General features: G+C 43.4%; 1 protein-coding gene across 6 annotated transcripts; it reads left to right on the forward strand.

The window, feature by feature from the left end:
• On the forward strand, positions 1-27,857 carry per2 (period circadian clock 2). 6 transcript variants are annotated; one of them, XM_071925098.2, is made up of 24 exons: positions 1-147; positions 8,578-9,119; positions 13,840-13,932; positions 14,196-14,353; positions 14,921-15,042; positions 15,308-15,509; positions 16,534-16,585; positions 16,938-17,080; positions 17,333-17,411; positions 17,552-17,658; positions 17,773-17,926; positions 18,126-18,240; positions 18,681-18,830; positions 19,167-19,272; positions 19,466-19,646; positions 19,914-20,038; positions 20,239-20,445; positions 20,756-21,019; positions 21,166-22,067; positions 22,526-22,642; positions 23,584-23,821; positions 24,351-24,558; positions 25,300-25,450; positions 26,241-27,857. In XM_071925098.2, the coding sequence occupies exons 2-24, from the start codon at positions 8,704-8,706 to the stop codon at positions 26,406-26,408; spliced, it is 4,458 nt and encodes a 1,485-aa protein (XP_071781199.1). In that variant the 5' UTR covers positions 1-147; positions 8,578-8,703; the 3' UTR covers positions 26,409-27,857. The 6 variants fall into 6 exon arrangements, with proteins under 6 accessions (XP_071781199.1, XP_078143980.1, XP_071781200.1 ...); XM_078287854.1 differs by having other exon boundaries at positions 24,351-24,477; XM_071925099.2 differs by having other exon boundaries at positions 19,469-19,646.
• The last annotated feature ends 119 nt before the right edge of the window (positions 27,858-27,976 follow it).

A 27,976-nucleotide genomic window follows, 5' to 3' on the forward strand; every position in this document is an offset into this window, starting at 1 on the left:
CTGAAGAGGCAGAGCAGTGTGTCAAACCGGCTGCGAGTCGGTAGCACGTATTTGTTCCCTGTTGACGGAATTCAACCGAAAACACCGCTGCAAGAGATTTTATTTTGCGGGACACATTGGAAAAAGTAGAGGAGCTGTTTCTGAGAGGTTGGTGGAGTTTCTTGTATTTTTCTGTGCGGTTTAACCCTGTGCGTTTTTAGTAACGTGCAATGTGATAGTGGATTTCTCTTAAGAGCCTTGTCTATTTGTTTGTATTTCTGCATCATACAGAATTGTGGAAACTGCTAAAAACAAATCAAGATACATGTTGTTAAGGCGACGTGCGCTGAAACTGCGATATAGCCCACAATATGAGCGTGAAACGGGAGTTGCATAACTGTGTCAGTGTGTGGGTCAATCCCGGTCAGTAGACTACAGTAAGCGAAGCCCTGCCCACATGACAGCTAGGATTTCGTCCTTATTCGTAGAGGGGAAAACGTGCGGTAAAGCGATATACTGCTGCCTTCCTGCGGCCAAAGACATATATTTTACGTAAGTAGGCAAATTGTATTATGCAACGTAATTGGTCCCTGCGCGCGAGGCTCGTGTTTTTTTAAAATACAGACTGATAGATGACTAATGGCATAATTGCATCACTCACATATTGGTGTATTGTCAAGGAGGTTCTATATTAACTGTAGGTATACATTAATGTGTCGCGGTCACGGCAAAAGTGGCTCCAGCAGCATCACATGTTGCTCAGCTGATGGCAACTAAACTTGTTGTAGCAGGAGTGATTAGAGGATTGGGAGATACTATGGTTTTCGAGTTGTAATGTTTTCCTGCTGTGATGTTTGAGTCGAGGTGTTTTAGTTTTGAATAGTTTTAAAGAAAATATCATTTTTACTCCATGGTTAATGCATAAGTTCCATTGTAAGCTTTCTCTCATTATGTAATGCAGACGTTTTGACAATGTTAATTGTTGTTTAGTAATTCTTTATTCAGTTGTTGAGTCCACTAAAAAGATGTTATTAATGTTTATATTTTCATCTCTACCTAGAGGAACACAAAGCAAGGCTCTCCAAAACGCAAAGCTTTGGGAAAGTATAGTGAGTAAATGGTAGGCTGTGTTAAGGCTGATAAAGTCTGAGAGATTGCCTTTATTCTTTTAGGTTAATGTTCAGCACTGAAACATGGGACTTAAGTTTATGGCAAATGGTTAATCCAACTGCATTAAAGTTTGACAGGCGTAGTCACATTCATTGTTCTTTTCAAGGGTGGAAAGGGAGGGGAAAGGAAGAATGACGCAAAACAGACTGGCAAGTACAGGGAAGAAGTCATTTAGAGCAGTTATGTTTGTGTTCTATACAACAGAGAGGAAGCTTGGCACGGGGCCGGGTACAAATTTCCCCTCCAGCCATTTACAACTGCACCAGGGGAGGCGGCTGCAGCATTAAGCTTAGTTAAAGCAAACTTAGTCCAAGGCTTGGGTGTATGCTCACAGAGGGAGGACAATCTAGACAATCTATCTCTAAAAGATAGACGTGTCCACATGATATGTTTGTGTGGAAGATTACCTTCAGTAATGTGAATGCATCCTTTCCTCTTGCTCTAATGTGGAGTTCTCTAATTGACCTCCAATGGTTTAAGAATAAAAGACAAAAATGGCAAATCTTATCGTCTCTCTGCAACGGGACGCTTCCCTCTTGATCAAAACGCAATCCATCAGGCCCCTGCCCTTTTGTTTTGCCGCCAGGAAGATGGATAGGGCCCTCGGGTGCGATAAGATGGTCTTCCAGGAACTAGGGAGGCGCAGTATAGCACGTAGACTGCATGTGATCCACCTTGACTATTTAAGATGATATCCAGGATAGATATAGGCTAGGTCAGAGAATGAGTAAACAACCAAGGCAAGCTCAGTGCTGTCTGCACATGGAAGAACCCATGTGTTCCCTGCTATTAATGCCTCAAGTGTTGAGTGTTAATGAGACAAAACAAGTGCAAGTGTGTATCAGCATATTAACAGCTCATTAAACTTTACTTTATTTAGACTAACAGTGGTAATGAAGTTGGGTTGCTCAGTCCTGTAACAGGTTCTTAAAGCAATTGTTGCAGTTGTCTTGGGGTAAAACAACCCCATCGACCTGCTGTAATGATAATTATAAGATATGCAGCATTGCACTCAGGCCCCCCCCCACTCACCCTTTTTCCTACGCACATTCATTTAACTGTTTGATGTCTGAACCCATTCATCCTAAAATAATGTAAGTTCCCATGTAAACTGAGCTGGTTGCGCAAGATTGTCTCTACACAGTGTAGCCTAATTACATTAATGCCGCCAACATGATACGCAGTTACAAAACTGCAACAACTCACTCAACGTTGTGTAAGGTGGTTGAGATGACCTATTAGATAGATAGCATGACAGCGGGTTTGTGAGATGTGTCTTCTTCAAAGGGAAAATGTAAAGGGGACTTTTCATGATGTGGAAAGTCTATAATGAAGAGATAATGTACAAGTGATGCACAATTTCCATTCTTAACTACAACACATTTGCTGACAAAGCCCAGCACTTGGTGCAACTGTTAATCTTCAAGGGTCAGAATATTTCCCCAGCAAGAGATGAAAGAAGCTAATAAAGAAAGTGTAGTGAATTGGATTGTTAACTGTTTGATCCACTTTTTAAACCAATGTTAAAGTTCTAAATATTATTAAAAAAAAAAAAAAAAACCATGTTATAATCCTAGGCTATAGTTCACATAGCTATTTATTCAATGATGGAACACATAATTGACAATATAACAACAAGAAGCTGCTTAAATCTAACATTAACACATTCAAGAGAGCAGAAGTGAACTGCTTTAAATGTTAAAATCTTGCCTTGCTTGTCATGTTGTCGTTTTTCATTGAAATATCACTTTTTTCTTTGCCCCCCCTCCCCCTTTCCTCTTTCACTTGCTGCAACGCACCACTTCTCTTATCTGTGTCCGCTGGTCTTGACTCCGACAACTTTTCCCTTTGTAAAGGGATTTCATATCAAAACCATTTCTTTTCATACTACATTGCTGAGTATATTGCCCGTGAGTGAGCGTTGGGACTTGTACTTTCTGTTTACCTTGGTAACAGAACAGTTTGTTCTCAAAGTGTGTTGCTAAGTACGGTGCCCGTGAAGGGTCATGGTTAACAAAAAATGCGTATAGGACGTAAACAGAGAGCAATGACTATTTCCATATGTGATTTCGCTTCCGCACGCTTCGAAAACGGTCTGCTATCTTGTATTTTTTTTCCACCACATTGTGCAAACTTTGTTCACCCGTCACAAAGGCGGATGAACAAATGTCCCAGCCTCTGCGCATGTGGAGGCAGATGTTAATTTCCCACCCTGATTAAACCTGGACTGAATGGTTATCAGGCAAGTCTGAATTCAATGTTCCATCCTTTTACAACCCAAAAAAAAACCCCGTTGAATTTGTCTTTCTGAAAATCTCTTTAAGATTGGGAAAAGGCAAGTGAACAACATGTTCCCCAGAAGGTGAAGATGCTGTTTCCTCCTATGATGGTCCAGAACCGATCCGATGATTGTATTACCCAGGCTCAAGAACAGTAGTATATCAACCTTAATTGTGTTATCTACCTCATCTTGCCTTGTTAGCCACCTTCCTCGTACCTGGATATATGTAGGACACAATTGCTATTCCGTAGACCTGTTACCCCCCCCCCCCCCCCCCCCCGTGCTCTTTAAAACATACGTTTCAGTTGTTTGACGTGAAAAGCAGCATAACTGAATTAAATCTCAGTGCATGTGTTTTTAGATGATGACACACTAATGAATGTTGCCGACTGAGAAGTATCACTGCAGTAATGCCACATGCTGAAGAGCGCTTATCAAGTTCCCTGTGAGGTCACTCATTTTGAAGTGGATCATCCTGACATCGGATGGCTTAGCAGCAGCCTGTTTGCTGTTTAATGTGATGATAGGTGTGTTGGCCGGAGGACACAGGAAACCCGTGTTGCCCTTGCTCCCTGGTGCAGCTGGACCGGATGGAATGGATCCCAGAGAAGAGGGGCAGAACTGTAGTGAATAACAGGAAAAAGAGAAGCAGAAGCGCTGCAGATGAGTGTTCAGCTCAGATTGTCGTTAGGGATATAAGGATACTTTCAGCTTACTGATGGATTCACAGTTCAATATTATCACAATATTTTGAACAAAATGTGAATGAAGACAATTATAACTGAAAAAAGATCCCAATTCTGAGGGAAAACAAAAACTAAAGTGCAAACCATAAAAAGGGTGTCTACAGGTTTCTTTAAATTAAATTAAACACCTTTAAGACCTTTTAATTGAAGTCATTCATTAATTTAGTTCAAATACAATTTAAGATGAATTTCATCCCCAAATAAGCCTGAAGAATAAAGAAAAAAAAGCAGGGTGTTCATCTGTGCAACCAGGGAAATTTCATACTAGAAAAGTAGTGCAAAGAGAAAATTTTTTAAGAACTCTGAAACACATTTAAGACAAACACAAAACTTAACCAAACTGGCGGTGGAGTTATCTGGGGCCTCCGATTGGCCCCAAATAACTTTCAATGCTGAAGTAGCTCAAGTAGTTGAAGTAGTTCAATTTAATATATAAAACAATATGTTAATAATTTTGCCTGTTTGTTATTGTATGTTATTGATTTGACAGTTTTTGTTTATCTGTATGATTATGCTACAAAATAACATGTAAGTGGTTTAATGGACTTTTCCTAATCCGATTTAGAGTAGAACTTTATTCTGATGTTTTATAACAATTGACCAATATGAAACAGTGAAACAGAATTGAACCAGGCAGGAACCAAAACATACTAGTTAAAAGATATATGCTTTCTATTTTCCATCATTAGGCAGCATACAATTGAGCTAGGTTGGTATACCTTTAAGCATTTCACAGAATAAGGAAACAAAAGAAACCTGGTGCTGGAACATTGCATGCAAATTATAGGCTCATAATTCAAACCTGATTCTCTTCTCTGTTAGAGGCTGTTGCTTCACTTCACCTCTCTCTCTCTCTCTCTCTCTCTCTCTCTCTCTCTCTCTCATGCTCACACACACACATATATAGACACACACGTACACATGGGGGTCTGTACAGGTCATATTCAGTCAGTTGACCTGACTTCACCTGACCTGACTCCAAGGAGTACACCAACCAGTTAGCTGATAACTGGAGTTTGCTCTTGGAGTGGGAACACTATTTGAGTCTGCTCTTTAACTTTGGCCCAAACTTTGTCAGCAGCTGCCAGTTGCGCTGCGACGCCTGCCAAAAAATTCTCTATGCAGGAAAAACCCTGGCCAGCGGTCATGGCGGTTTGTACAGAATGTTCAGTATGTACAGTATGTTGACTGAGTCATTTCCCTCGCTTGGGTAGATGCGGGTGTAGTAAGAAGTGGAGTGTAATGGCGATTTTTAGATAATTCTGCAGAACAAAAGCAGATAACAACTGCTGCACTCTGCACAGTAGATCTCAGAGAAGGATAGCACATCATTTATCGAGGTTATCTTACCAGAGAACCTCCAACCAAGCCATACAGTCCTGCTAGCTCATTCACATCATCTTGATTGTCTTGGTTACTCTGTCGCCATATGCTTACTCAGTAATTCACACTATACTGTCCTCCCAGTGATCAGCAGACTGGTGAATATGTACTCACTCCCCTTTGCCGTGTAAAGAGCATCAGGCCACCAGTTTGATTATTCATTAAATGGAAAAAAGTGTTACTACTGTCACTTCGACATAAAGGTTTAGCTAAATCATGACTATAGTGTCATATTGCATCATTCATTAGCCACTCTGAGCTACTTTTGTTGTTGTGACACCTCATAACTCAACTGGGCTCCCACACATACACTGAAAGTTTTCAATAATCCAACCAATTTTTTAATACCAAGTTGGGAAAACCTACCACTGCACATGCACTCTCAGTTCTGGGCCCCTTCATGTTTGTCCCCTCCTCTTTTCATTTCTGTACTCTACCTCTTATACTTGGCTTTATGCTGGCTATGATCCCCTTTTTTGTTTTTTCAGTTTTGCATGTTGTCCCATTTATACTGTGAGCACGTTTACGAGTTAACTGAGGACACAGACCGAGGTGGAGGGAGGGGCAAAGAGAGGGAGAGGACAGAGAGAGAGAGAGGGGAGAGGACAGAGAGAGAGAGAGGGAGGGAAGGAGACAGAAACTCTGAAGTTCTGATCTTGTAAAACAGGTGCGGTTCAGAGAAAGCGGGGGCAGATGAGGTCAAATGCTCATACAGTGATTTGAGAAACACAGCACAATAAAATGTTCAATGAAAAGGTTAATAAAAATAAAATAACTAGAAGGGCACTCGGAGAGCGCAGACCTCCGCCAAGGCCAATAGTCCAGTCTTCTATGATATGCAAATGTGCAAGCGCAACCAATATACGGATCCACTCCAAAATGTAATGGGTTCTTCCTTGGCCCATGCTACACCCTTCCACGAAGTTTCACGAAAATCGGGCCAGTAGTTTTTCCATAATCCTGCTGACAGACAGACAAACAAACAAACAAACGGCACCGAATAATAACATGATTAAGAGGTGAGTGCTTTGAAATGCTTCAGATATTTCCTATATAGACCTATATAAGCCTATGCAAGCTCTGCTCCTGTTGTAGCTTGTTGTAGCTTGCTCAGGCTTCCATGGACTTGACGCTTAAGGTTAACTGGGTGAGACGCATATACACACACACACACACACACATATAGGGCTAAGTTGTCTTTAGTCAGAGTAGAAAATACCCACTTTTCCATTGCAGGGCAGAGAGGATCATCAGGTTATCTCTGGAATAGAGCCGGGACTGGGGGTTACTGACTGGCTACCTGTCACTTAAAGTGAACAGCGGCTTTAGTGTCACCTTAACATGTTGCCCGGAAACAGGATTATCCAAGCAATGACATTTTATTTCTGTACGTGCTAAATCTTAAGTTTGACTAAATCAGAATCACTTTTGTATCACTGGGTTCAGTAAATACAGGGTACAGGAACTTGGTGACTTTGGTGTAGAGATGTTGACAGCGAGTTCACAGTGCTGACACACATGGTAGAAGAGGTACAAGAGTACTTCACATACACATATACTCAAAGCATTTCTGTTGTTCATTCATAGCTGTTGGAACAAAGCTATCATAGCATCCTCGCCTGTCAGAGTACTGACTTACGGTAAATACATTCACTGAGAATAATGTGGATTCGATTCCTTCTCAGCAGTGTTGTGAAATCCTCTCCCTCATTCTACTGGCATCTTTCATGCTTGTATCGGCATAATCTGACAACCAAGGTTACTCTGGTTTTGTACTGGGTGTGCCATTAAGCCCTGCCTTCCACATTATCACTATCTCTTTAGGCTACTTAAGGGCAAAGTTGCATGCTGTTAGCAAGTTAGACATGCTGGCGTCCAGACATGCGTTGGCTAGTGTTTCATCTGTCCCAGGGAGGTTGATCCTTTGAAAGGGTTGGATGGGACAGACCCTCTGCTCTGAAAGGCCACAGTGTCTGGTCTGGTGGCCGTTTTTGTCATGGAAGAGAGGGACACCCGCAGGGGCCCTTGAAAGGTCAGGGGTTAAACCTGCTATGTGCTCCGATACAACGCAGGACAAAAACACACATCTCTTTGAAGGAGGATTGTGTGGTGCTTTGCCTTTTGTCTCTCAAGGACTTTTGAACTGTATGTGTGCTTACTTGCATATGTGTGTGTGTGTGTGTGTGTGTGTGTGTGTGTGTGTGTGTGTGTGTGTGTGTGTGTGCGTGCGTGGGTTAACATCCAGAAGAGATTCAGTAAAACATTTTAGTGCTGTATGGCAACAAGCTTAAATTAAATAATGATGTGCTCCTAGCCGTCTCTTTAAATCATAAGACCAACGCTTGTTGCTATATTTAACATTGCTCTAACTCCTCATGGGCTAGCTATCTTAACTTTGCTACAAGGACATCAGAAAGTAGTTGCCAGAAAGTGATTACTTATTCTTCAACAAAGATAACAGAACAACGATCAGCTAGGTTATATCGGTAACGGCCATAAGATTCTACCTTACATCTATCCACCAGTATCTTATTTTCCCCTCTGTTTTTGTTTTTTTGTTTTTTTGTCTTCTGAGTCCCTTTTCAGAACAATAACACCAAGACACATTCACATTCACATGCGTTGCTATTGTCATTCATTTATTGTCTTTACCCGCTTATTCCAATTAAGGGTTGTGGGCAGCTGAAGTCTATCCCAGGATGCATTAGGTGGAGAGAAGCAGGAAATCACTTTGGACAGGTCACTAGAGCATCATGGGGATAACACGGATAGACAGACAATCACACTCACATTAACACCTTGGGGCAAATTAGAGTCTCCGATCCACCTCACTTGCATGAAAGTGGAGCAGCTGGTGGAAAACGCTGAGTCACTGTGCTGCCCCCTATTGCTATACTGTTGCATCCATTTCATCACTTGTTCCAATAAAATATTTTTCTCATGATTTAAAATATGCATAACTTGCAGATGGCAAGCGTTATTGCGTTACTGACATGCATGCTCTCCTTCTCTCAACAGATCGGTCAGCTCCCTGTCCCATTCCCTCTGGCGAAGACCTTGTAGACAATGGGGTGATTGTGTTCCTCAATCATCCACTCAACTTTCCTAGATCGAGCCCTCGCTACAGGACAGCACTCCATCCTCATGTCGGAGGATTCAGATTCCAAGCCCTATCGGTTCCCGGTGCTGGAGGACCAGGATGGAGCCTCAGGGTGCAGAGGGTCCTCCTCGTGCAGTTCAGGATGCAGCTCCATGGCGCAGCTACACCGGATGAGCGGCTACAGCCAAGGTGGGCCTGACCTGGGCCTCCCGTCGGAGGGCAGCGACAGCAGCGGTCAGGAACCCCCCGCCTTGCCGCACAGCCACCGCAAGAGCGCCCGCTCCCACTCGCGCCCCGAGGAAGACGTGGAGATGAAGAGTAGCGGGTCCAGCGGGAGCGGAACCGAATCGCACGGCAACGAAAGCCACGGCAATGAGAGCCATGGCAATGAGTCAGTGGGCAGCTCCAATGGCAACAGCAAAGACTCCGCTCTCATGGAATCTTCTGGAAGCAACAAGAGGTCAGTGATTGTTGTGGGAGGGGCTAACTTTGACAGGGGGCATCTAGTAATGGTCAAACACAGCAAAAATTTGTGGGCGGGTTTTTTAACCTGTGCGATGACCCACCATGTGGCCACATTGGACTGGTAAGGGCAGAGCAAACCATCTGAAGTGACTGACTTTACGCCTGTGGTACCAAAACAAATACACTGAGGCACGACTAAGCAAACATAAAATGGAAACAAATAAGGATTTATGTAATTTGTTCTGTTCTCACAGCTTGATTTTGGAGTGAGGTTAGAGTCCCGAGTGGCACACAGATTCTATAGATACTAAAAGTTACATTGGGCGTTCACATTGTTGCCTTTTGAAAAGCCATTCTACTCAATGAGGTGGCAACTTCTACTGAGTTTGTCTACACAGTTTCTATTAATTTGTTTGTTATTTTCAAGTTCAAGAATTTTTGCCACTGGGCAATTTGCAACCATCACATGAATTTTGAAGTTATGAAATGATCATGATGAAACTATTTCCACAAACTGCATGTTGTAAGAGGGTCAACTATTCCTGCCCCTAGTAATGGATTTTGTTATGCTCAACATCTGATTTGGAAATGTGCGGTGTCGAACAAAAGGTGAAACCGGTTTTCCGCATTTCCTTTTGCCATTGTAGTCGACCTTGACGTATTCAGATTTATGGTCATCAAAAAATTTAAAAATAACTGTATCCTGTTTACCGTCTACCGCCACAGTCGGAACACAGGCTGAATGCAGCCATCAGCATTGGAGGCGTTTGTCAACGTTGGTCTATGTTTATAGATGAGTGAACCGAGGCTTCGTTGATGGCCATCCTCATGGCCATCAATGAAGCCTCGGAGCGCTGACATTTGGCTTTTAAATGTAATAAGTGTTGAACCAGCTCCATTTGGCTCGGTTCTCTGTGACCATGAGAGTTTCAGAGGAAATCTAAAAATCCAAAAAGGAGATTGATTTGAATAATGGATTTTAAATTGTATTGCTTTTTCTTCCTGCCAGCTGAGCACTTTCTATTGCTGGCATTGAAGTAAACATCACTTAAGCACAGACAGCTGTATGTCATCTCCTTTTATTTTGGGACTGAGCCCGTATGAAGATGAATGCCCATCATTCCATATTACCATGTTTTTTTCAACTCTGCTATGACTCTTTCCTCCATCCATATGTGACGCCAGTTGGCATCACATACAAGTGACTCATGCTTCGCTTCTGCTACAGACAGTTGCTGTTTTTCCTCGAAGTTCATAGCTTTGAGTCTCATCATTTTCTGTTTTTTATATTCATTTTGATTAAACGGCTGAAAAGGAGATCTTTACATCTGAAATACAAGTGATAAACAGCATCTCACTTGTTATAGGACAAAGAAAGTAAAGAGGGTTGCATTGGTTGGGTCTAGGATACTAATCCACATGCGAAATTCCCTTTGGATGCATGTAGGTTCAAAGCAAACACCTTTTTTTTGAAGGCTTGTTGGTATCTAGAGTCAGCAATTACAATGTTCAAACATTAAGGTTCTGACTTGTTTGAACTTGTGCCTGCCAACCCTCTTGGTTTCAGTCTGTAAGTGTACAATACACTTAAGTCTTCTGTTGAAGGGTCTATTTCCACTCAATCTTTGAGACGGATCATTACCAGCAGAGACTTACCTGTTTTGTCTCAACGTGAATTTAGGTTGAAACACCAGCCTGTTAGCGCTCGCTGGACTCGACCAGAGCCTGACCTAAAATAGATTAAGACATGAGTACACTCTGTACAGATGACGTCCAGACTGGGACGTACTGGAGGAAAATAAAATTATTCCTACTCTCGGGGCCTGGAAGTTGGCTTTCGCTCTATACCAGATGCGATGCTTCACATCCTCCGCCTCTCATTGTTCCCATGGCGACGTGGTGTTTGTCTCTGTTTACCGCGGGGCGGAGCAGTCGGGGTCGTGTTGCTTCACGTTCCCGCTCTCTTACCCCCCACACTGCCTCCCACTTGAACGCAGTATTTCTGGCCTCCTTAACTTTTTCCTCTTTGTGTCTACGGGACATTGGCACTACGAGCACCAGCTCTCTGCCTCGTCTATTGTCAAGGGGAGACTAGAACTAGACTTGTGATTCGCTGTCGCCTCAAAACTAACACTTGCTCTCTCTTTCTCTCTCTCTCTCTTTTTCTTTCTCTTTCTCTTTCTGTCTCTCTTTCTGTTTCTCTCACTTTCTCTCTCTCTCATGCTGTCTTTCTCTCTTTCTGTCTTTGTCTCTCTCTGTCTGTCTTTGTCTCTCTCTTTCTTTCTTTCTTTCTTTCTTTCTTTCTTTCTTTTGTTCTTTCTCTCTCTCTCTCTCTCTCTCTCTCTCTCTCTCTCTCTCTCTCTCTCTCTCTCTCTGCCTCTCTCTCTATTCCGCCTGAAACTGTTTTGCTTTCCCAACTAAACAATTGTTACTAACCAACTATACTAAGAATTAGAATCTAATTTAATGTAACTTAAAATCTGCACCAGCTATCAAAACTGTATTGTTCTATTTGAAAACCGCTGATTTTGCTTATGTTGTCATGCTGATACCATGTGATGCTTAAGAGATGATCCTGAAAGAGTTGTATGATATAAACATAGCACTTTTTTCTACCTGTCATCTAGTCTATCTATTTGCCATCTATCTGTGCTACATAAAACTTTATCGAAAGGCTAAAATACCCTGTCCTTCACAACCTATGCATTTGCATAACATTGGACCGTAGGTGTAGATTTAAAAAAAAAAAAAAGGATAAAGGATATTTAGGCTAAGTTGGTGGTTATGTGTTTTATTATGCAATCAAGTGGCAGCTCTCTCTGCCAGAAAAACAAAATTCAATTTTTAAGCCCATTGGAGCTCCTCAATATTGTATTTATATGCAATTGCTTCCCCATGGTGTTCATGCATCTTCAGAGTAACGAGGATTCCAGACACACACACACACACACACACACACACACACAAACACAAACACCTGATGAGGTAAGAGGTGGAGTGGAGCATACAGGGTTTCTAATTAAACCCCAAATGAAACACCTTCCCATCCTAGTAGAAACTCTCCTTTTGGTAACACATGTCCACAGCGGGCACACACACACTTAGTACCACATTGTCCATTAGCCTACTCTGTTAAATCTTGCAGACTAATACTTGTTCAGGCTGTCGATGCTAAAACCAGTAGTTGTATTCTTGATTAGGCTATATTTGATAGTATTAGATCCCTGATTGTACTTGGCTGGGCTATTTGTGAAGGTGCTTTCTATTCTGAGCCATGTAAGCCTGGTATTCTTGGTAACCTGTGTTGTATCGTAGGTGAGTCAGTATATTAGGCAGCTGTTGATAGTCTTTGAGTGAATTAGTGCACTGTTAAGCTTGTAGGCTAATAAGTGGCTCAGAAACACACACACACACACACACACACACACACACAAACACACTTCAGGTGACTGTGACTGTGACTGTCTCCATGTGTTTCACTGCTTTGTATTTCCACCACAGATACATGGGTAGCTGCTTTGAAAAGAATATAACAGACCTACAGATGGAGAAAGAGAATTAGGGATTAGGGATATGAGATAGAACATGAGCAGGCTATTGAAACAGTATAATTGGCTGTTTTTGAACATATTCTCAATATGTGCCATTTGGATGCTTTTATCCAAAGCACTTCACAACACGATGAATGCATACATTATTTTTGAACATAGGTAGTCCCAGTGATAATTACACACCATGCTCTACCAACTGAGCTACAGAACCACTTCAAGTCCCCTAGCGGGTGACGGTGACCTCAGGTTTGGAGTGGGGTTTCTTTTGTAATCTGCACAATTCAGTGAAAGATGGACAAGCTGCATGTCTCCTTGTTCCCTAGAAAAAGTAACCAGCTTCTACGCTGGCAGAAATCAATTTATTTCATAGGCTTGGCTTAACAACCAGCCCCATATGGAGAGATTTCAGTTATCTCTTCTTTCATCCAAAATGAAAAAAGATCTTTCACACACTTAGATCTGTGCAGTTTGCATTTATTATTATACTATTATCGCACACTCTTTTTCACTGTGCATTCAACAGGTAACTCCACACCTATGCAAAGTGAGCGATAGACAATTTCATCCAAAATAAAATGTGTGTGAAATTTGCGCACCTGAAATATAAGAAATAATATCATCATGTACTACATCAGACATCTACGGCTAAATTATTTTCTTATGTTTTTCTTTACTTAAGTACAATACAACCAGCGGTCGTATCTTTGAGTAGGCTATATTTAGTAGAATTAGATCCCTAAATGTGCTTGGCGGGGCTATTTCTGAAGGTGCTTTCTATTCTAAGCCATGTAAGCCTGGTATTCTTGGTAACCTGTGTTGTATCTTGGTGAGTCAGTATATTAGGCAACTGTTGATAGCCTTTGAGTGAATTAGTGCAGTGTTAAGCTTGTAGGCTAATACAGTGGCTCAGAAACACACACACACACACACACACACACACGCTTCAGTTGACTGTGCCAAAGCCTTTCTCCATGTGTTTCACTTGTTCGTATTTCCACCACAAATTCATGGCTCCTTACATACATGGCACACTCTTTTTCACTGTGCATTCAACAGGTAATTCCAGCACTGTAGCAAAGCCTCTCAGTCTGGTGAGCGGTAGACACTCTGAAATGTTTCATTAAAGACAATTGAAATCGAACTCTCTCTCTCTCTCCCTCACAGTTCGAACTCCCACAGTCCGTCTCCTCCCAGCAGCTCAAATGCCTTCAGCCTGCTGAGTTCGGAGCAGGACAACCCCTCCACCAGCGGCTGCAGGTTAGCACGCCGACCACCACTGTATCACCAAATACACTCCATTTCACTACATAACTCACTGTGGACTGTGGCCTTATCTTTAGTGAACTATCCCATACTGTGTTTTATCACTTTGCCCTAAGGCCTTGAATATCAAATATATGAAATATCTCTAATTTGAAGCTACTTTATCAAACCTTTATTTCACAGTTCGGTCCATAAAGATCAAATTGCAATATCTGACTTGCCTCTATGCATGTGCGTGTGATTCATGCGACTTGCAGCAGCGAGGAGTCGGCCAAAGCCAAGACCCAGAAGGAGCTGATCAAAACTCTGAAGGAGCTGAAGCTTCACCTGCCTGCTGAGAAGAGGAACAAGGGCAACAAGTCCACAACCCTCAACACCCTGAAATACGCCCTGCGCTGCGTCAAACAGGTGGAAGGTAAGGACGCTCGCATCGCTCTCCGTCTGTCTCATCTGTCTTGGCTGTTTCTTGTGTTATAACTATTATTATTTTGGGCTGTTTTATCTGCAGTGTATATAAAACATATGTTTTTATCTGTAGGCTGTCTATTCTTTTGCAGTTAAGGGACTGACTTGAATGTCTGTTTGTGTATCTATCTTTTTCAAGAAGTTTCTGTAAGCCTTGAGTTTGCATACTACACTAATGGGTAATGGTGTGTAAACTGTAAAGGATTCATTTTAGCCTGGCTAAATATTTACAGATGGAAATGGGCAGGCAGAGGTTTCACAGTGTCATCTTTAATTCCAGCGTCACAGCAGCGGAATGGAGTGACGAGTTTTAGCACTGAGGCATTTTTCATGGCAGGCAGAGTTGTGATCTAATGTCTGCATGATCTCATCAACTAGTCACTTTTTGTTTTTCAGATTACCTCATATCTGTTTTGTGTAGAATATGGCTGATGTTTCCACTTAATTTATCAGTTTCCACCCATCTATTCCATTTTGTGTATTATGTTTTGACAAAGTGAGTTTTTGTTTGTTGCAGCCAATGAGGAGTACTACCAGCTGCTGATGACCAATGACAGTCAGCCATCAGGCTTGGACGTGTCTTCTTATACCATAGAGGAGATTGACAGCATTACCTCTGAATACACCCTCAAAAACAATGTGAGTCATCAAATCCCCTTCAAAATAGTCTCTTTTTCCCTCCAAATACTGATGAATGATGTATAAACCTTCAATAAATACCTCTGTAAATGCTCCCTTCTTTCAAACATATGTGAATAGGCAGTGTTAGATTTGTTTGATCAATTAATTTTTTGCACATGCTTTAATTTCACTGTGTATGAGCAGTTTTGTGTATGTGTGTTTCCTCGTTCATCTCCAATTTGTAATTTTTCTCATTTTACTCTTGGATCTGTCTCTTCAACAGGACATTTTTGCAGTGGCGGTCTCTCTCATCACTGGAAGGATAGTCTATATTTCCGACCAGGCTGCCTCCATCCTCAACTGCAAAAGAGATGTGTTCAAGAACGCCAAGTTTGTGGAGTTCCTGACGCCGCAGGACGTTAGCGTGTTCTACAGCTTCACCACGCCGTACCGCCTGCCGTCCTGGAGCATGTGCACAGGAGCAGGTACAGCATCGGATAACAGATCTTGATCAGATCAGATTCTTGATTAGGATTGTGCTTATGGGTACGACAGTGATGCGGCAAGATAAGAAGCCCTAGCCGTGTCATTGAAGTATCCATAAGCGCGATTGCTATATGCATTTGAATGTAATTTTTCTTCAAACTGGTTTGCATGCATAAGAAAAATATACAGGAGAAGGCAAGAATGAGCGCAAATTGGATCCCTGGATACCACCAGACTTTGTATGGCAACCAAATCATTTCTTTTAGCACAGCCTGCCATCAACATGATGCATGAAGTTCAAGTTGTTCTGACCTAAGTCATTCATTAAATCAATAAAGTGACGATGCTGACCACTCAGAGTCAATTTAGCCAGTGACAGTCAAACTGGATAGGATAGAATGAGCTTTCTGAGTCGCTAAAGCAAACATAGGCCTGGAAATTAGAATAGCCCAGCGCATGGGAAGGCTTTGTAAAACTAATATACATTAAGATCCAGTCTACACCAGCAGTTCCCAGCCAAAAACAAAATGTCCTAGGCACTCTGTCTCATTACAGAAAGTAAAATGCCTTGATTTCACCTGGCAAGAGCAGACTAAAAACATTGTACCAGTGTGTTGCGGCTGAGTCTGGCCTTCATCAGGGAAGGTTCCCTGACAGTGTCTTGGACAGGGAACTGCTGGTTTTGACTGGATCTTAACAGTTTTAACAAAGACTTCCCATGCACTGGCAAGTCTGACTGCTGTTCCTTACTGTACATCCACAGAGGACCTGTCCTTCCTATCTGATTTTGTCTCCACATGACTGGAAATATTTTGGCTAGCATTCCAAAATAGGAGCTTGATAATGTCTAAATTCATTGTATTAAGGGACAGGGCTGTGCTCCTAAATGATGTTTATTGATGGAGCTGATGAAAGCTCAGTCACCCATGGGAGCAGAAACCCGACTGACTGAAAAAGACTGGCATTTGGCTAGATCATGTTCCTCCCTCTTTTGAATTTAACCATTTATTTTTCCTGTTTCAGAGTCCTCCCCACCGGACTGCATGCAGGAGAAGTCCTTCTTCTGTCGTATCAGGTGGGTGTTAGTGCGGCTCCGCTGCCAAGCCATCTGCTCCTTGTGCCTTTTATTTAGTGATTATTCATACTTTCTTTCCACTCTAAAAGCTTTTCAATTCGTTTTTCCTGTCACAGCCACGTAAACTGCAATCTGATGCTTTTTCCAGGGCAGACATATACATACATTCAGGCAGGCAGACACATGTATAAATGGAAAATAGCTCCAGAGTGCCCCCTTGAGTCCAGCAACTTGAAATCCTAAATCCATTGAATGAGAGCTTTTACCACACAGAAAACTTGTAATAGAACAGTAAAAAAATGGAATAGGTCATCCTTCGCTCTGTCTGACTCTCCTTTTAACTCCTCTCCAGTGGTGGTAAGGAGTGTGCGGGGGACCTGCAGTACTATCCGTTCCGCATGACCCCCTACCTGATGAAGGTCCAGGACACAAGGCATGCTGAGGACCAGTTCTGCTGCCTCCTCCTGGCTGAGCGGGTTCACTCTGGTTATGATGGTAAGGACCTGACTGCCTTTTACCACCAAGGTGGAAAAGTCTGGAGAAGTTTGGAAAGTCAATTTGGAAAATTTTAAGGTCTTGAAAAATTTTGGAATCAGACTGAATATATGGGGGGAAAAAAACAATTCTGCTCATTTTACATAGTTGTAGAGTGACAGTCATACTGCCCAGCCAGTATGACTGTATCATGTCCAACTTGATATGAAAAAGTACTCAATTATAAAATCTATTATTTTCTCTTCCTTATAGCGCCCAGAATCCCAACCGACAAGCGCATCTTCACCACCACACACACTCCGAGTTGTGTGTTCCAGGATGTGGATGAGAGGTAAGGCACGGCCCGAATGCTTTTACCCCCTGAGCCAAAAGTATTTGCAGAGGGATCACTGAACTGTAAATGCACAACAGAATTAGTGCTGCTACTTGCTGATTAACAGAGTGATATGTTGTGTGTTTTGTGTACATCAGGGCGGTTCCACTTCTCGGGTACCTCCCCCAGGACCTGATTGGCACCCCGGTCTTGCTACACCTACACCCCAATGACCGACCAATCATGTTGGCCATTCACAGAAAGAGTGAGTTTGTACACTGGAATGGAAGAACGAATATGTTTATCTTTTAGAGCCACTTGTCTGCACAGCAAATTCATCCCCACAGTGTTCTGACTGTGTTTTTGTCTCTCTCCGTAGTCCTCCAGTACGCAGGGCAGCCATTCGACCACTCATCCATCCGATTCTGCGCGCGGAACGGAGAGTATATCATCCTTGACACCAGCTGGTCCAGTTTCGTCAACCCCTGGAGCCGCAAGGTCTCCTTTGTAATCGGGAGACACAAAGTCCGCATGTGAGTCCTGGAGCCGCAGTCTCTCCATCCAGATTAATATCTATGTTTATATACAGGGTGTCATAGTTCTCCAAGCCACTGTTTATGTTGAATGCATAGGAATTACATAGTTAATCATGTATGTTGTAGAAGTGAGATTAGGAGCTGATAAATGGGTGATACGTCTTGACCGGCTGGTGTGTGTGTGTTTATCTCCCAGGGGCCCAGTGAATGAAGACGTCTTCGTGGCCCCGTCCCCGGCCCTGGGTGAGACCAAGACCATGGACTCTGACATCCAGGAAATCACTGAGCAGATCCATAGGCTCCTACTACAGGTGAGGAGGGCACAACGTGGTGGAAAAAATACTATAACATTAAGACCCAAAAGAGAAGAAGGTGAAGATGGAAGATGGACTCCATCTCTCCATCTCTCCTGTTTAAGTGGGAAAATTACTGGTCAGGCAGATGTGTTTGTCAGATCTATTTGACAGACAAGTCGTGCAGAAAGCTCCAAGAATGAGAATCAACCGATACAAAAACTCATTTATCGCCAGTACTATCAAACTATATACAACTTATATATATAACTTTATAGCCATTCTTGAGGAACTATTATTCATTCACTTTTGACTGCTACAGTGTTTAAAAACTGTTGTGTATTGTTGTTTGAGATGGATTTTGCACCAAACCAAATTGCCCTCTGGAATTATAATAAAGACTGAATTGAACTGAACTGAACTGAACCTCCTCCTTCCCTGTCTGTATCTGTGACCAGCCGGTTCATAACACCGGTTCCAGTGGGTACGGCAGCCTGTGCAGCAACGACCACGTTATGGGCTTGACCTCCTCTAGTGAGAGCATTAACAATGGCAACGGGAACAAGATGCGGCCAGAGGAGGAGGAAGAGAGCAGCAAAGCCAAACCTGTAAGTAGACCCAAATATTTGTAGTTTGATAAAGCATTGCCAGCCCAGGTGGATAACTCAGTGATAGTAGATACTGGGTTTACTTTGGTTAAATTTCTGTTGCATTGTAGACTTGTGTTATCAATGAAAGTTCTGAATCAAGGTATTCTTTACATGAGATCTCTGAGATAAATCTTAGACACATGGAGTTCTACTTTCATGCGCTTTAGTTTGCTTCACATTCTATAAGCTATGTTACCCAGGTGGATACCAAGGTGTTTGCATTCAGATACAACTGAGAGCTGAGTCTCTGTATTTGATAGAGGTTATGCTGAATCTTGTGTCTCTTTTCCACAGAGAACCTTCCAGGAAATCTGTAAGGGGATTCACCTTCAGAAGAGCCAGGAGCAGCAGGTCTGCCTAGCTTCTTCCACTAAGCCAGACAACAAGAGGAGCAATGGCAGTAAGTCCAACTAATAATTGTCTGTGCATCTCTGTGTGTATGTTTGAGAAGGAGTGTGAGAGAGACAGAGCGAGAGAGAAATGGAGGCGAGTAAGAATGTATTTGTGTGACTTGATCAGCTAATGACATTGCATTTGTCCTGAAGTATCGACCACATCCCTGACCCTGCCCCTAACTCCTGGCCTCTCTCCAGCAGAGTCTCTGCAGAGGAGCCAAGCTGTGGTGAGGCCCAAAGACTCGGCTGCCCCTCTCACCTGGAAGGAGACGGGGGCCACTATGGAGGAGAGCAGGACTGCTTTCCAGGAGGACCTGGCCTTCAACGACCCGACGGTCTACTCCTACCAGCAGATCAGCTGCCTGGATAGTGTTGTCAGGTAGAAAGATATGGGCTTGCATGATCTCATAGAGTGGAAGCCATTGTTAAAGTGCCTCACCTTGCATGCATCTTGAGTTATATGTAATGCGGGGGTTAGCTTAGCAGTACAGCAGCAGTGCAGTAAGAATGTAGAAAAGGGACTACTTTCTTGGCTCCACATTTGGTACCAACAAGATTTTGGGAGGGTGGAATGGTGATTTAAAAAGTAACATAACAGAAAGAGGAAAAAAAGGCAGAGGCTCATCAGTGTGTTTTTTCTGTGTAGGTACTTGGAGAGCTGTAATGTTCCGATCACCATGAAGAGAAAGTGCCAGTCGTCCTCCAACACGACCTCCTCCAACTCGGATGAGGAAAAGCAGAAAGGACCCAACTCCATGCAGGTGTCTGAAGGTATGTTTCACCACTTGAATTCATACCGCTAAAGGACACCAGACTCTGGATCATAGTCTTATATTGGCTGTGAGTCATCATACAAAGCTCTGGCCTAAAGTAGTACATTGTATGAATGTTTGCTTGTCATTTGAGCTCATTTGGGTGAGCTTTTCTCCCAGACTCCAAAAACCCAAAGTCTATGGTTTTCTGTTTGGCAGAGCCGGCCTTGTTGAAGGATCAGCCTGGTCTCCCTCCTCTGGATGCTGCAGACAAAAAGCCCAGTGACACGGCCACAGCAGTAGTGGGCACCTCCCTGCCCCTTCCTGTCCCTAGTAAACCAGAAAGTGTGGTGTCGATAACCAGCCAGTGTAGCTACAGTAGCACCATAGTGCATGTTGGGGACAAGAAACCTCAACCTGAGTCAGGTAAATGCAACTGTACAGGCCTCCACCTCCTGTGCGTCATTTATTATTGTTATTACTTCTCATTTATAATGTCACTTGCTATACTTTACAATAGTCCACATCTAGCTAGGTTTCTTAGCAATTTTAAGCTTGGTGTTTGTTTTTTTGTGTCCCGTGTATGTACCAGCTTATGCCACAATATTATCCTGCAATACTCTGGATTAACATTGCTTTTGTCATTATCACTGCAGGTGCTGAACAGTTTTAATATATAAAACTCAAACTCTCATTGACTTAAGTTAAACGTCTCTCCACCCTGTCATCCATGCAGAGATCATAGAGGATGTGTCTGGAGCCGGGGAGATGACAGAGGGCATCCAGATCTCTGGTGTTCCTCCCTGTGCTGTTTCACCTCCCAGCCAAGAGAGGGAGTCCTACAAGAAGCTAGGGTTGACCAAGCAGGTTTTGGCAGCCCATACACAGAAGGAAGAGCAGGCCTTCCTGTACCGCTTCAGAGAGCTTCGAGGAGTCACGAACCTCAAAGCCAACTGCTCTCAGTACCTGGAGCGCCAGAGAGAGCAGATCATCAGTGATGGTACCACTGACTGCCACACACACACATCATTTCAGAATTCTCACACTTATAGTCATCTTGGAAAGTTCCCCCCCAAAATGCACTGTCAAATTCACATATCTCTTCTCAAAGTTCTCTCTTCTTCTGTCTTCTTCTTTACCCCCTAGCTGTACCTGCTGCTAGATCCTGCAAGCAGGGTGGAGCAGGTGCGGAGCCCGTCACACGCCGGGGCGTACGGAACAAGAAAACCAAGTCGAAGCGTGTGAAGCATATTGAGTCCTCAGACAGCACAGTGTCCCATCACAGACAGCAACGGCCTCCTCTTCTCAACCCGACCTCTTGGTCCCCCTCTGACACCTCGCAGTCCACTTTTCCCATGGCTTACCCTGCCGTGATGCCGGGCTACCCCCTCCAGGTTTACCCCAGAGCGAACTCCTTGGCCCCTCGCACAGAGCCCACTCTAACGGGCTATGGGGACAACCATGGCAACTGCAACCAAGCCCCTCCCTGCCCCCCGCCCATCCATCCTTCTCCCTACACCGCCCCCATGGTCACCCCTGTCGTGGCCCTGGTTCTGCCCAACTACATGTTCCCTCCGATGGCCAATGGGCCTCCACCACCACAGCACTTCTACCAGACAGAGACTGGTGGCTTCCCCACTCAAACGCAGCCCTTTGGTCAGACTGCCTTTCCGGGCCAGGGCCCCTTCGCAGGTCCGCCTGCTTTCAACATTCAGACACAGTTCAACCCTCAGAACCCCTTTGTTGCTCAAGCGGGCTTCCTGACCCAGCCGTTCTCTTTCCCCCCTGCCACGGAACCCCCCAAGGCCCCTGCAGAGGGCCAGTCTCGCTCCTCAACTCCGCAGTCTGGCGGTGGCAGAGACCAGGCCTCCCCACCCCTGTTCCAGTCTCGCTGCAGCTCGCCGCTGCAACTCAACCTACTGCAGCTGGAGCTGTCTGTGGACCGCCAGGACAGCACAGTGCTCTCTTCAGGAGGACAAGGGACTAATACCGCTGAAAGGGAGAAAGGAGCCAGCGGAGGCCAGGCCAAGGACAAGGAGCTGCAGCAGGTAAATAAAGGAACCGAACCTGTCCTTTGCTCTCTTCCTTCCTCTGCCTCCCTTTTCTCTCTCTTTTCCTCCCCTCCCCGAGTCTCCCATTGCCTATGACTCGTGGCCACTAAGTTGTAACATCCATAACAACCTTACTGTCAGGATATAATGTCAATGACTCGCTGAAATTACTCATTGTGGGTTATCTGAACACCCATAGGTAGATGTTCCCCATGGCATTCACCCATATGTCAGTAGGACTCATCGGCTTTAATGCCATTGTTACGCCGATCCCCCCCAGTTTATTCACAGTATTACAATGCAGCAGTTTTTTTTGCTAATACCTTCCTATTGTATTGCCATGCCATGTGTGAAGTCAAGACAACCTAGACTCCTCCGATGAAATGTGCCCCTTGATCTGTGGTTTGGACCACAGGGTGTTAATACATGATGTTATTATCCCTTACACCCTTTAGCCATCTCTCAATCTCCCTGGTCCACCTGGACCCTTGTATTCCGAGGGCACGCCCTGTGTCTGTGAGCGTTTGTATTGGGATAAAGTGTGCTCTAGGCTGAGGGCTTACAGCAAAGAGGTAGGCTAATCATCAGAAACCCTCCACACTTCCCCAATCCCATGCCTCCCCGCTTCCATTTATCAATTACAACTGTAAGAGTTCCTCTTTTTCCTGTTTATGATTTATTTAGATTTTTTTTTTTTTTATAATTTTGCGATGCTCTCGTCTACCCAATGAAACTTCTTGCCTGGAGTGCCGTTGGTTTCACTGGGGCTGTATGGCATGAGACTGTGTGCCTTTCAAAAGATTCAAAAGATAAATCTGTAGTCATCATGAGCTGGAGAAGAATTGATGTGTAGAGTCACTGAGAAATGTCTACTAAGTTGGAAGATTAAACCATTTTATACGACACAGTATACACAGTAGTATATGAATATATTTATACACACAGGCGCATGCATCCATACACTCTGTGATGTTGCATGCAAGACCACCGAGCCTCGAAACATACCCCTGGCCTCATACTGTACCGTGGAACCACTTTCTAGCATCAAAACAAAGCACTGGGGACAAGTTTATTGTTTTCTCTGTATTGTATTGTACAGAGATGTGACCAGGAATGCAAAAAACGCAAGAAACAGAAATCTCCTGTTAGAAATGAATGTAATGAATTGTGTGTCCAAAAAACCCTGAAAATACATATTCCAGATTATAAATGTTATGATTTACCCTCCTTTTAAAGCAGATGCATGAGGATCAGTGTATGTACCAGAGAAACACACTTTTTGTGTGTTTTGTTGTGTCACTGTGCTCAGCTTCACTGTGCAGTGTACATGCATGCTACGTGTGTACCGGGTAACTGGAATGGAGAATATACACCCAGTTAAAAATGCAGAGGCAACAGTGAAAACACACGCTGCAACGCTATTTCACTTGCCTCTATTATAAGGATAGTGTAGTTGGAGGGAGTGTATGATGACTTCTGTTCAGTAGCATCATTTTTGACCTTTTTCTTGCAGGCCAGCTTACCTGGTGACGGGAACAACAGCGACGCCAACTCCTCGTCAAGCGACATGTTAGACATTCTTCTCCATGAAGACTCCCGCTCAGGCACCGGCTCGGCCACCTCGGGGTCCATGGGCTCTGGGTCCAACGGCTGTGGAACCTCGGCCAGCGGAACGTCCAACAGCGGAACGTCCAACAGCAGAACGTCTAAGAGCAGGACGTCAAACAGCGGAACCTCCGGCAGCGGAACAGGTCTGTCCAGCAACTGAGCTTTTAAAAACGTAATTATGGATGAGATGATGTGAATTTTATTGATTCTCAAGGGTAAATTGGGTAATTGCAGCAGTAAAGAATAGAATATAGGTAGCAGTATGATAATACCAAGAAAATACCAAAGATTACAGATACAACTTTGTCTTCATTTGAGATTGTAAGAATTCATTCTCGGTTGACTGTTGGCAGACTAACAGATGTTTGCAGTCACAGAGGTACAAATTTACAGTCCAGTGGAAGAGCAAATGTGCATTTTGGATATTCACATTTTCTGATTTGTAAAGCAGATGTTCAAAGGTGCACTGTTAGCTATTCGCCTAATTTACAGATATAAATACATGTGTACAAAAATAAAACTTTGTAGCAAACGTTTTTGCTCCAAGTGCCCTATAATTATTTTGGGTTCTATGTATGTTATATATTCGGTCATGATGTACACCACATAGGCCTACATGACGTATGCTCTGACATCAAATTGAATAATGCCCTGTTGTTTGGGTGTCCTCAGGGAGCAACAACAGCAGTAACTACTTTGGCAGCGTGGACTCATCCCAGAACAGCCAGAAGGTCAAAGGTCACTTGAGCAGCAGCGAGGGAAGGCCCATGGAGGTGGAGCAGAACGAGCACTTCATCAAGTATGTACTGCAAGACCCGCTGTGGCTGCTCATGGCCAACACAGATGACAAAGTCATGATGACCTATCAGCTGCCCTCGCGGTGAGTGGGAGGATGCGCCCTATGACAGGAGTAGCTTAGTGGCCCTTTTAAACTCTTTGATCAGATTTATATTATCACCCTGTTGAATGTTTGGGGAGGTTATGCTGATCCTAAATCTGTGCCTGGACACAAGCTTCCCCTTAGCCAAAGTTTCCTGTATTCCTCATGGTATAATTGGGCTGCAGCAAAAGCAACACTGTTTTACCGCATTCTCCTGCACACCATAGCTGCCCTGTGTGAACAGCTAAAAATGGCTGATTCTTGCTTCACCTATGCTTTGTTAAACCACTTGTATCTTAGTCCATTTGTATGCTCACATTTATGCTTGATAGACTGTGTGAGTTGCACAAAATTTCCATTGCTGCCAAACTTCTCTCAAGGGAAATTATGAATTAGTGTGTGAGTTTGTGTCTGGTGCCATCTAGCAACACACTTGCAGTGACACATTTTGACCACTAGGTGGCACACAGACAACAAAAACACAAAGTCACTAGAAAAAAGAGGCTAGGCATTATCTACATTGTAGGCAATTTTAGTGACAGACACTGTTTATCTAATAGTTAAGTGTTTCTTTGCTCTCACTGTTGAATACATTTAGAAGATCTATTCCCTTCCTGTATCTAAACCTCACCCCCAGATTTTCCCCCATGATTTATCAGATATGAGTGTGGAGTAGTAGTATATTGGGTGTGAACTTATGTGTGCGTGTGTGTGTGTGTGTGTTTGTGTTTGGGTCTACAGTGACATGGAGAAGGTGCTAAGAGAGGACAGAGAGAAGCTGAGGCAGCTACAGAAGAGCCAGCCACGATTCACCGAGGACCAGAAGAAGGAGCTGATGCAAGTTCATCCCTGGATGAGGAGGGGAGGCCTGCCCAAGGCTGTAGACATCAAGGTAGAACAGAATACCTCTTTGTCTCTCTCTCTCACACACACACACACACACACACACACACACACACACACACACACACACACACACACACACACACACACCTGTGGGTCAGGGTTGTAGTCAAGGTGGGTTTATCAACTCGGTTTATCCAACTTTTTAGGGATGACATTATTCTTTATGACATAAATTCTTAGTATACATTACATTAAGTGTGGTCTTTTAAGGAAAAAGTTTAACATAAATACTTAACATTCAAGTGATAGATAGATAGATAGATAGATAGATAGATAGATGGATAGATGGATAGATAACTTTATTGATCCCAGGAGGGAAATTGAATTGTCATAGCAGCCAAGATACATTAAAACACAGATAACAAGATACATTAAAACACAACAGATAAAATAGTAAAATAGTTGATGCAAAATAAAAGAATAAAACAGGTTATTAAGAGTAAAAGAATGACAATATAGAGGAGTGTGAACATAATATCCCCTGTACATAGAATTAAAAGACAGATTAAAAATATGTCTTTAACCTTTTCTTGAAAATACCAACAGAGCTCGTCTTTCTGAGATCTTGTGGGAGGGTAAAGAGTTTAGGAACTGGGTCTTGTTTTGAGATGTTTCTTTAAAGAACACACTCTCTCTCTCTCTCTCTCTCTCTCTCTCTCTCTCTCTCTCTCTCTCTCTCTCTCTCTCTCTCTCTCTCTCTCTCTCTCAGACACACACTCTGATCTTTCTCTCTTCAAATCTAAAAGCCTCTCTCCTTGTCTGTTTGTGCTGTGCAGGTCTGCTCATGCTGTGAAGACGCCTCACAGGCGGCGGCGGCAGAGGAGCAGCCAGATCTGGACATTGGGGGGACGGAGACGGAGACGGGGGAGGTGAGCTGCGCGAGGAGAGCCAGGGAGGAGCCGTCGAACACCCTGCTCACCTCCTGCCCTGGCCCTGGCTCCTAGCCAGCCACCGCTGTCAGTTGGACACTGAACTTCTCAATATCCTCAGAATTCATCTCTCACCCGGTGATGTTCAGACCTGCCTAAGGATCGTCAGCCTCTCGTTCTGCATGACTGTGACTATCAACAGCCTCCTCTGGAGAGGAAACAGTTCAAAGGCGACATCACTTAGTGACCAGGCCCCCGGCTCTTAGCACCAGCTATGATTTACATCCGCCATTACTGTCTCTGTCTTGCTTTATTTATGAGTTGTACCTGTGTGGGTGCTATAAAGACTTGTGGCTCATACAGGGCAGACTCTTGTTTAGAGCCTGAACGTAGCTGAAGTCAAAATACATTTGGGCTTCACTGGAGAAATGGGTTAAATGGCTTTACTGGGCAAGGTTTTTAGGAGCTCGGGAGGAACACATCTATAGGAGCCGGGCTCTGTGTGCGTTGGTTCGTTTGTTCGGGTGTAACACTTTCTGCCATGCACAGTGCTCAGAGGAATTACAGTATGCACTGTGTAGGCAGCGCAGAGTCTTGCATAAGGGAAATCCGGTGTGCGCTCGTACACCAGGCGGTACGGTAGAACAGACAAACAATTGGAGGCAGCTTTAGGTTTTCATTCTTTTAAATTCATCCGTGTCTTTCTTCATTCTTCAGTTCTTCACTAGATAAAACATTGATCTCAGTATCAGCTGTGAACCCTTTTGCTGACTTTGCTTTTCAGCCGCCTTTTGGGTCTGAGAAACAATTAATACGTTAAACTCCAACCATAACTCATTTCAGTGGTTGTTAAAAAGTTTGTAGTCGCCAGTGACTCTAAACATATATTTTTATACAGAAAATAATTGTTGCTGAAAAGCAGATGTATGTGTTTTTAAATTGTTAAAGAAAAACCCAGCATAAAAAGCAAGGAGGACCAATATATGAGATTAATATTTATGTAAATACTATTTAAAAATGTGAGTTGTGTAATTATTTTAGGACAGCCTCCACCATAGACTGTTAAATACTAGAGAGTAGTTGGTAGTCTATGGTGGATCTTGTGTATAATATGAGGAAATGTAGGTGGTTTCACCCAGTTTAAAGGTGTCCTGCAACATCTTTGAAATCGTCTCTTGTAGCCCCTCATACACGGAGAAGAGCATCCTGTAGTAGCAGCTGAGGCTCATTACCCTGCAGAACAAATGTGTGGTCACTTTTGAAGTTAATTTTTAGGGTTATTGCACGGGCATAAAGCAATTCTAACAGATGTCAGATGAGTTTGTCAATACTTTTCTATCCTTTTAAATGCTGTGCTATAATTTGAGATGGAAAAAGTTCACCACTTGGCTACTTGCACATTTCCTGACTACTGTCTGTACCGCTTGTCATTTGTCTTTCTGTGCTTCTGTTGGATTGACACTGACAAAAATGCACATTACGTTTGTTAAAATCTATCGAATAAAAATGTTGGGTTATTAAAAACTTAAAGCGTCTGTTGTTTATTGAGAGACTGAGTTGCAGTGTTTTGTCCCAGGATATAGAAGATGGAACAGAGAAGAGTCTCTAGACAGAAAACTGCAGGCTGACAAGCAGCTTTGTTT

Source organism: Centroberyx gerrardi, chromosome 13 (genome assembly GCF_048128805.1).
Source record: "Centroberyx gerrardi isolate f3 chromosome 13, fCenGer3.hap1.cur.20231027, whole genome shotgun sequence".
NCBI classification, from domain to species: Eukaryota; Metazoa; Chordata; class Actinopteri; order Beryciformes; family Berycidae; genus Centroberyx; species Centroberyx gerrardi.

Bases quoted from the DNA above. Each gene is read 5' to 3' on its own strand.
- per2 (XM_071925098.2), top strand. From the start codon at position 8,704: ATGTCGGAGGATTCAGATTCCAAGCCCTATCGGTTCCCGGTGCTGGAG. The intron at 17,659-17,772 runs GTGAGTTTGTAC...CTCTCTCCGTAG, and splicing joins GTTGGCCATTCACAGAAAGA to TCCTCCAGTACGCAGGGCAG. The intron at 21,020-21,165 runs GTACCACTGACT...TTTACCCCCTAG, and splicing joins AGAGCAGATCATCAGTGATG to CTGTACCTGCTGCTAGATCC.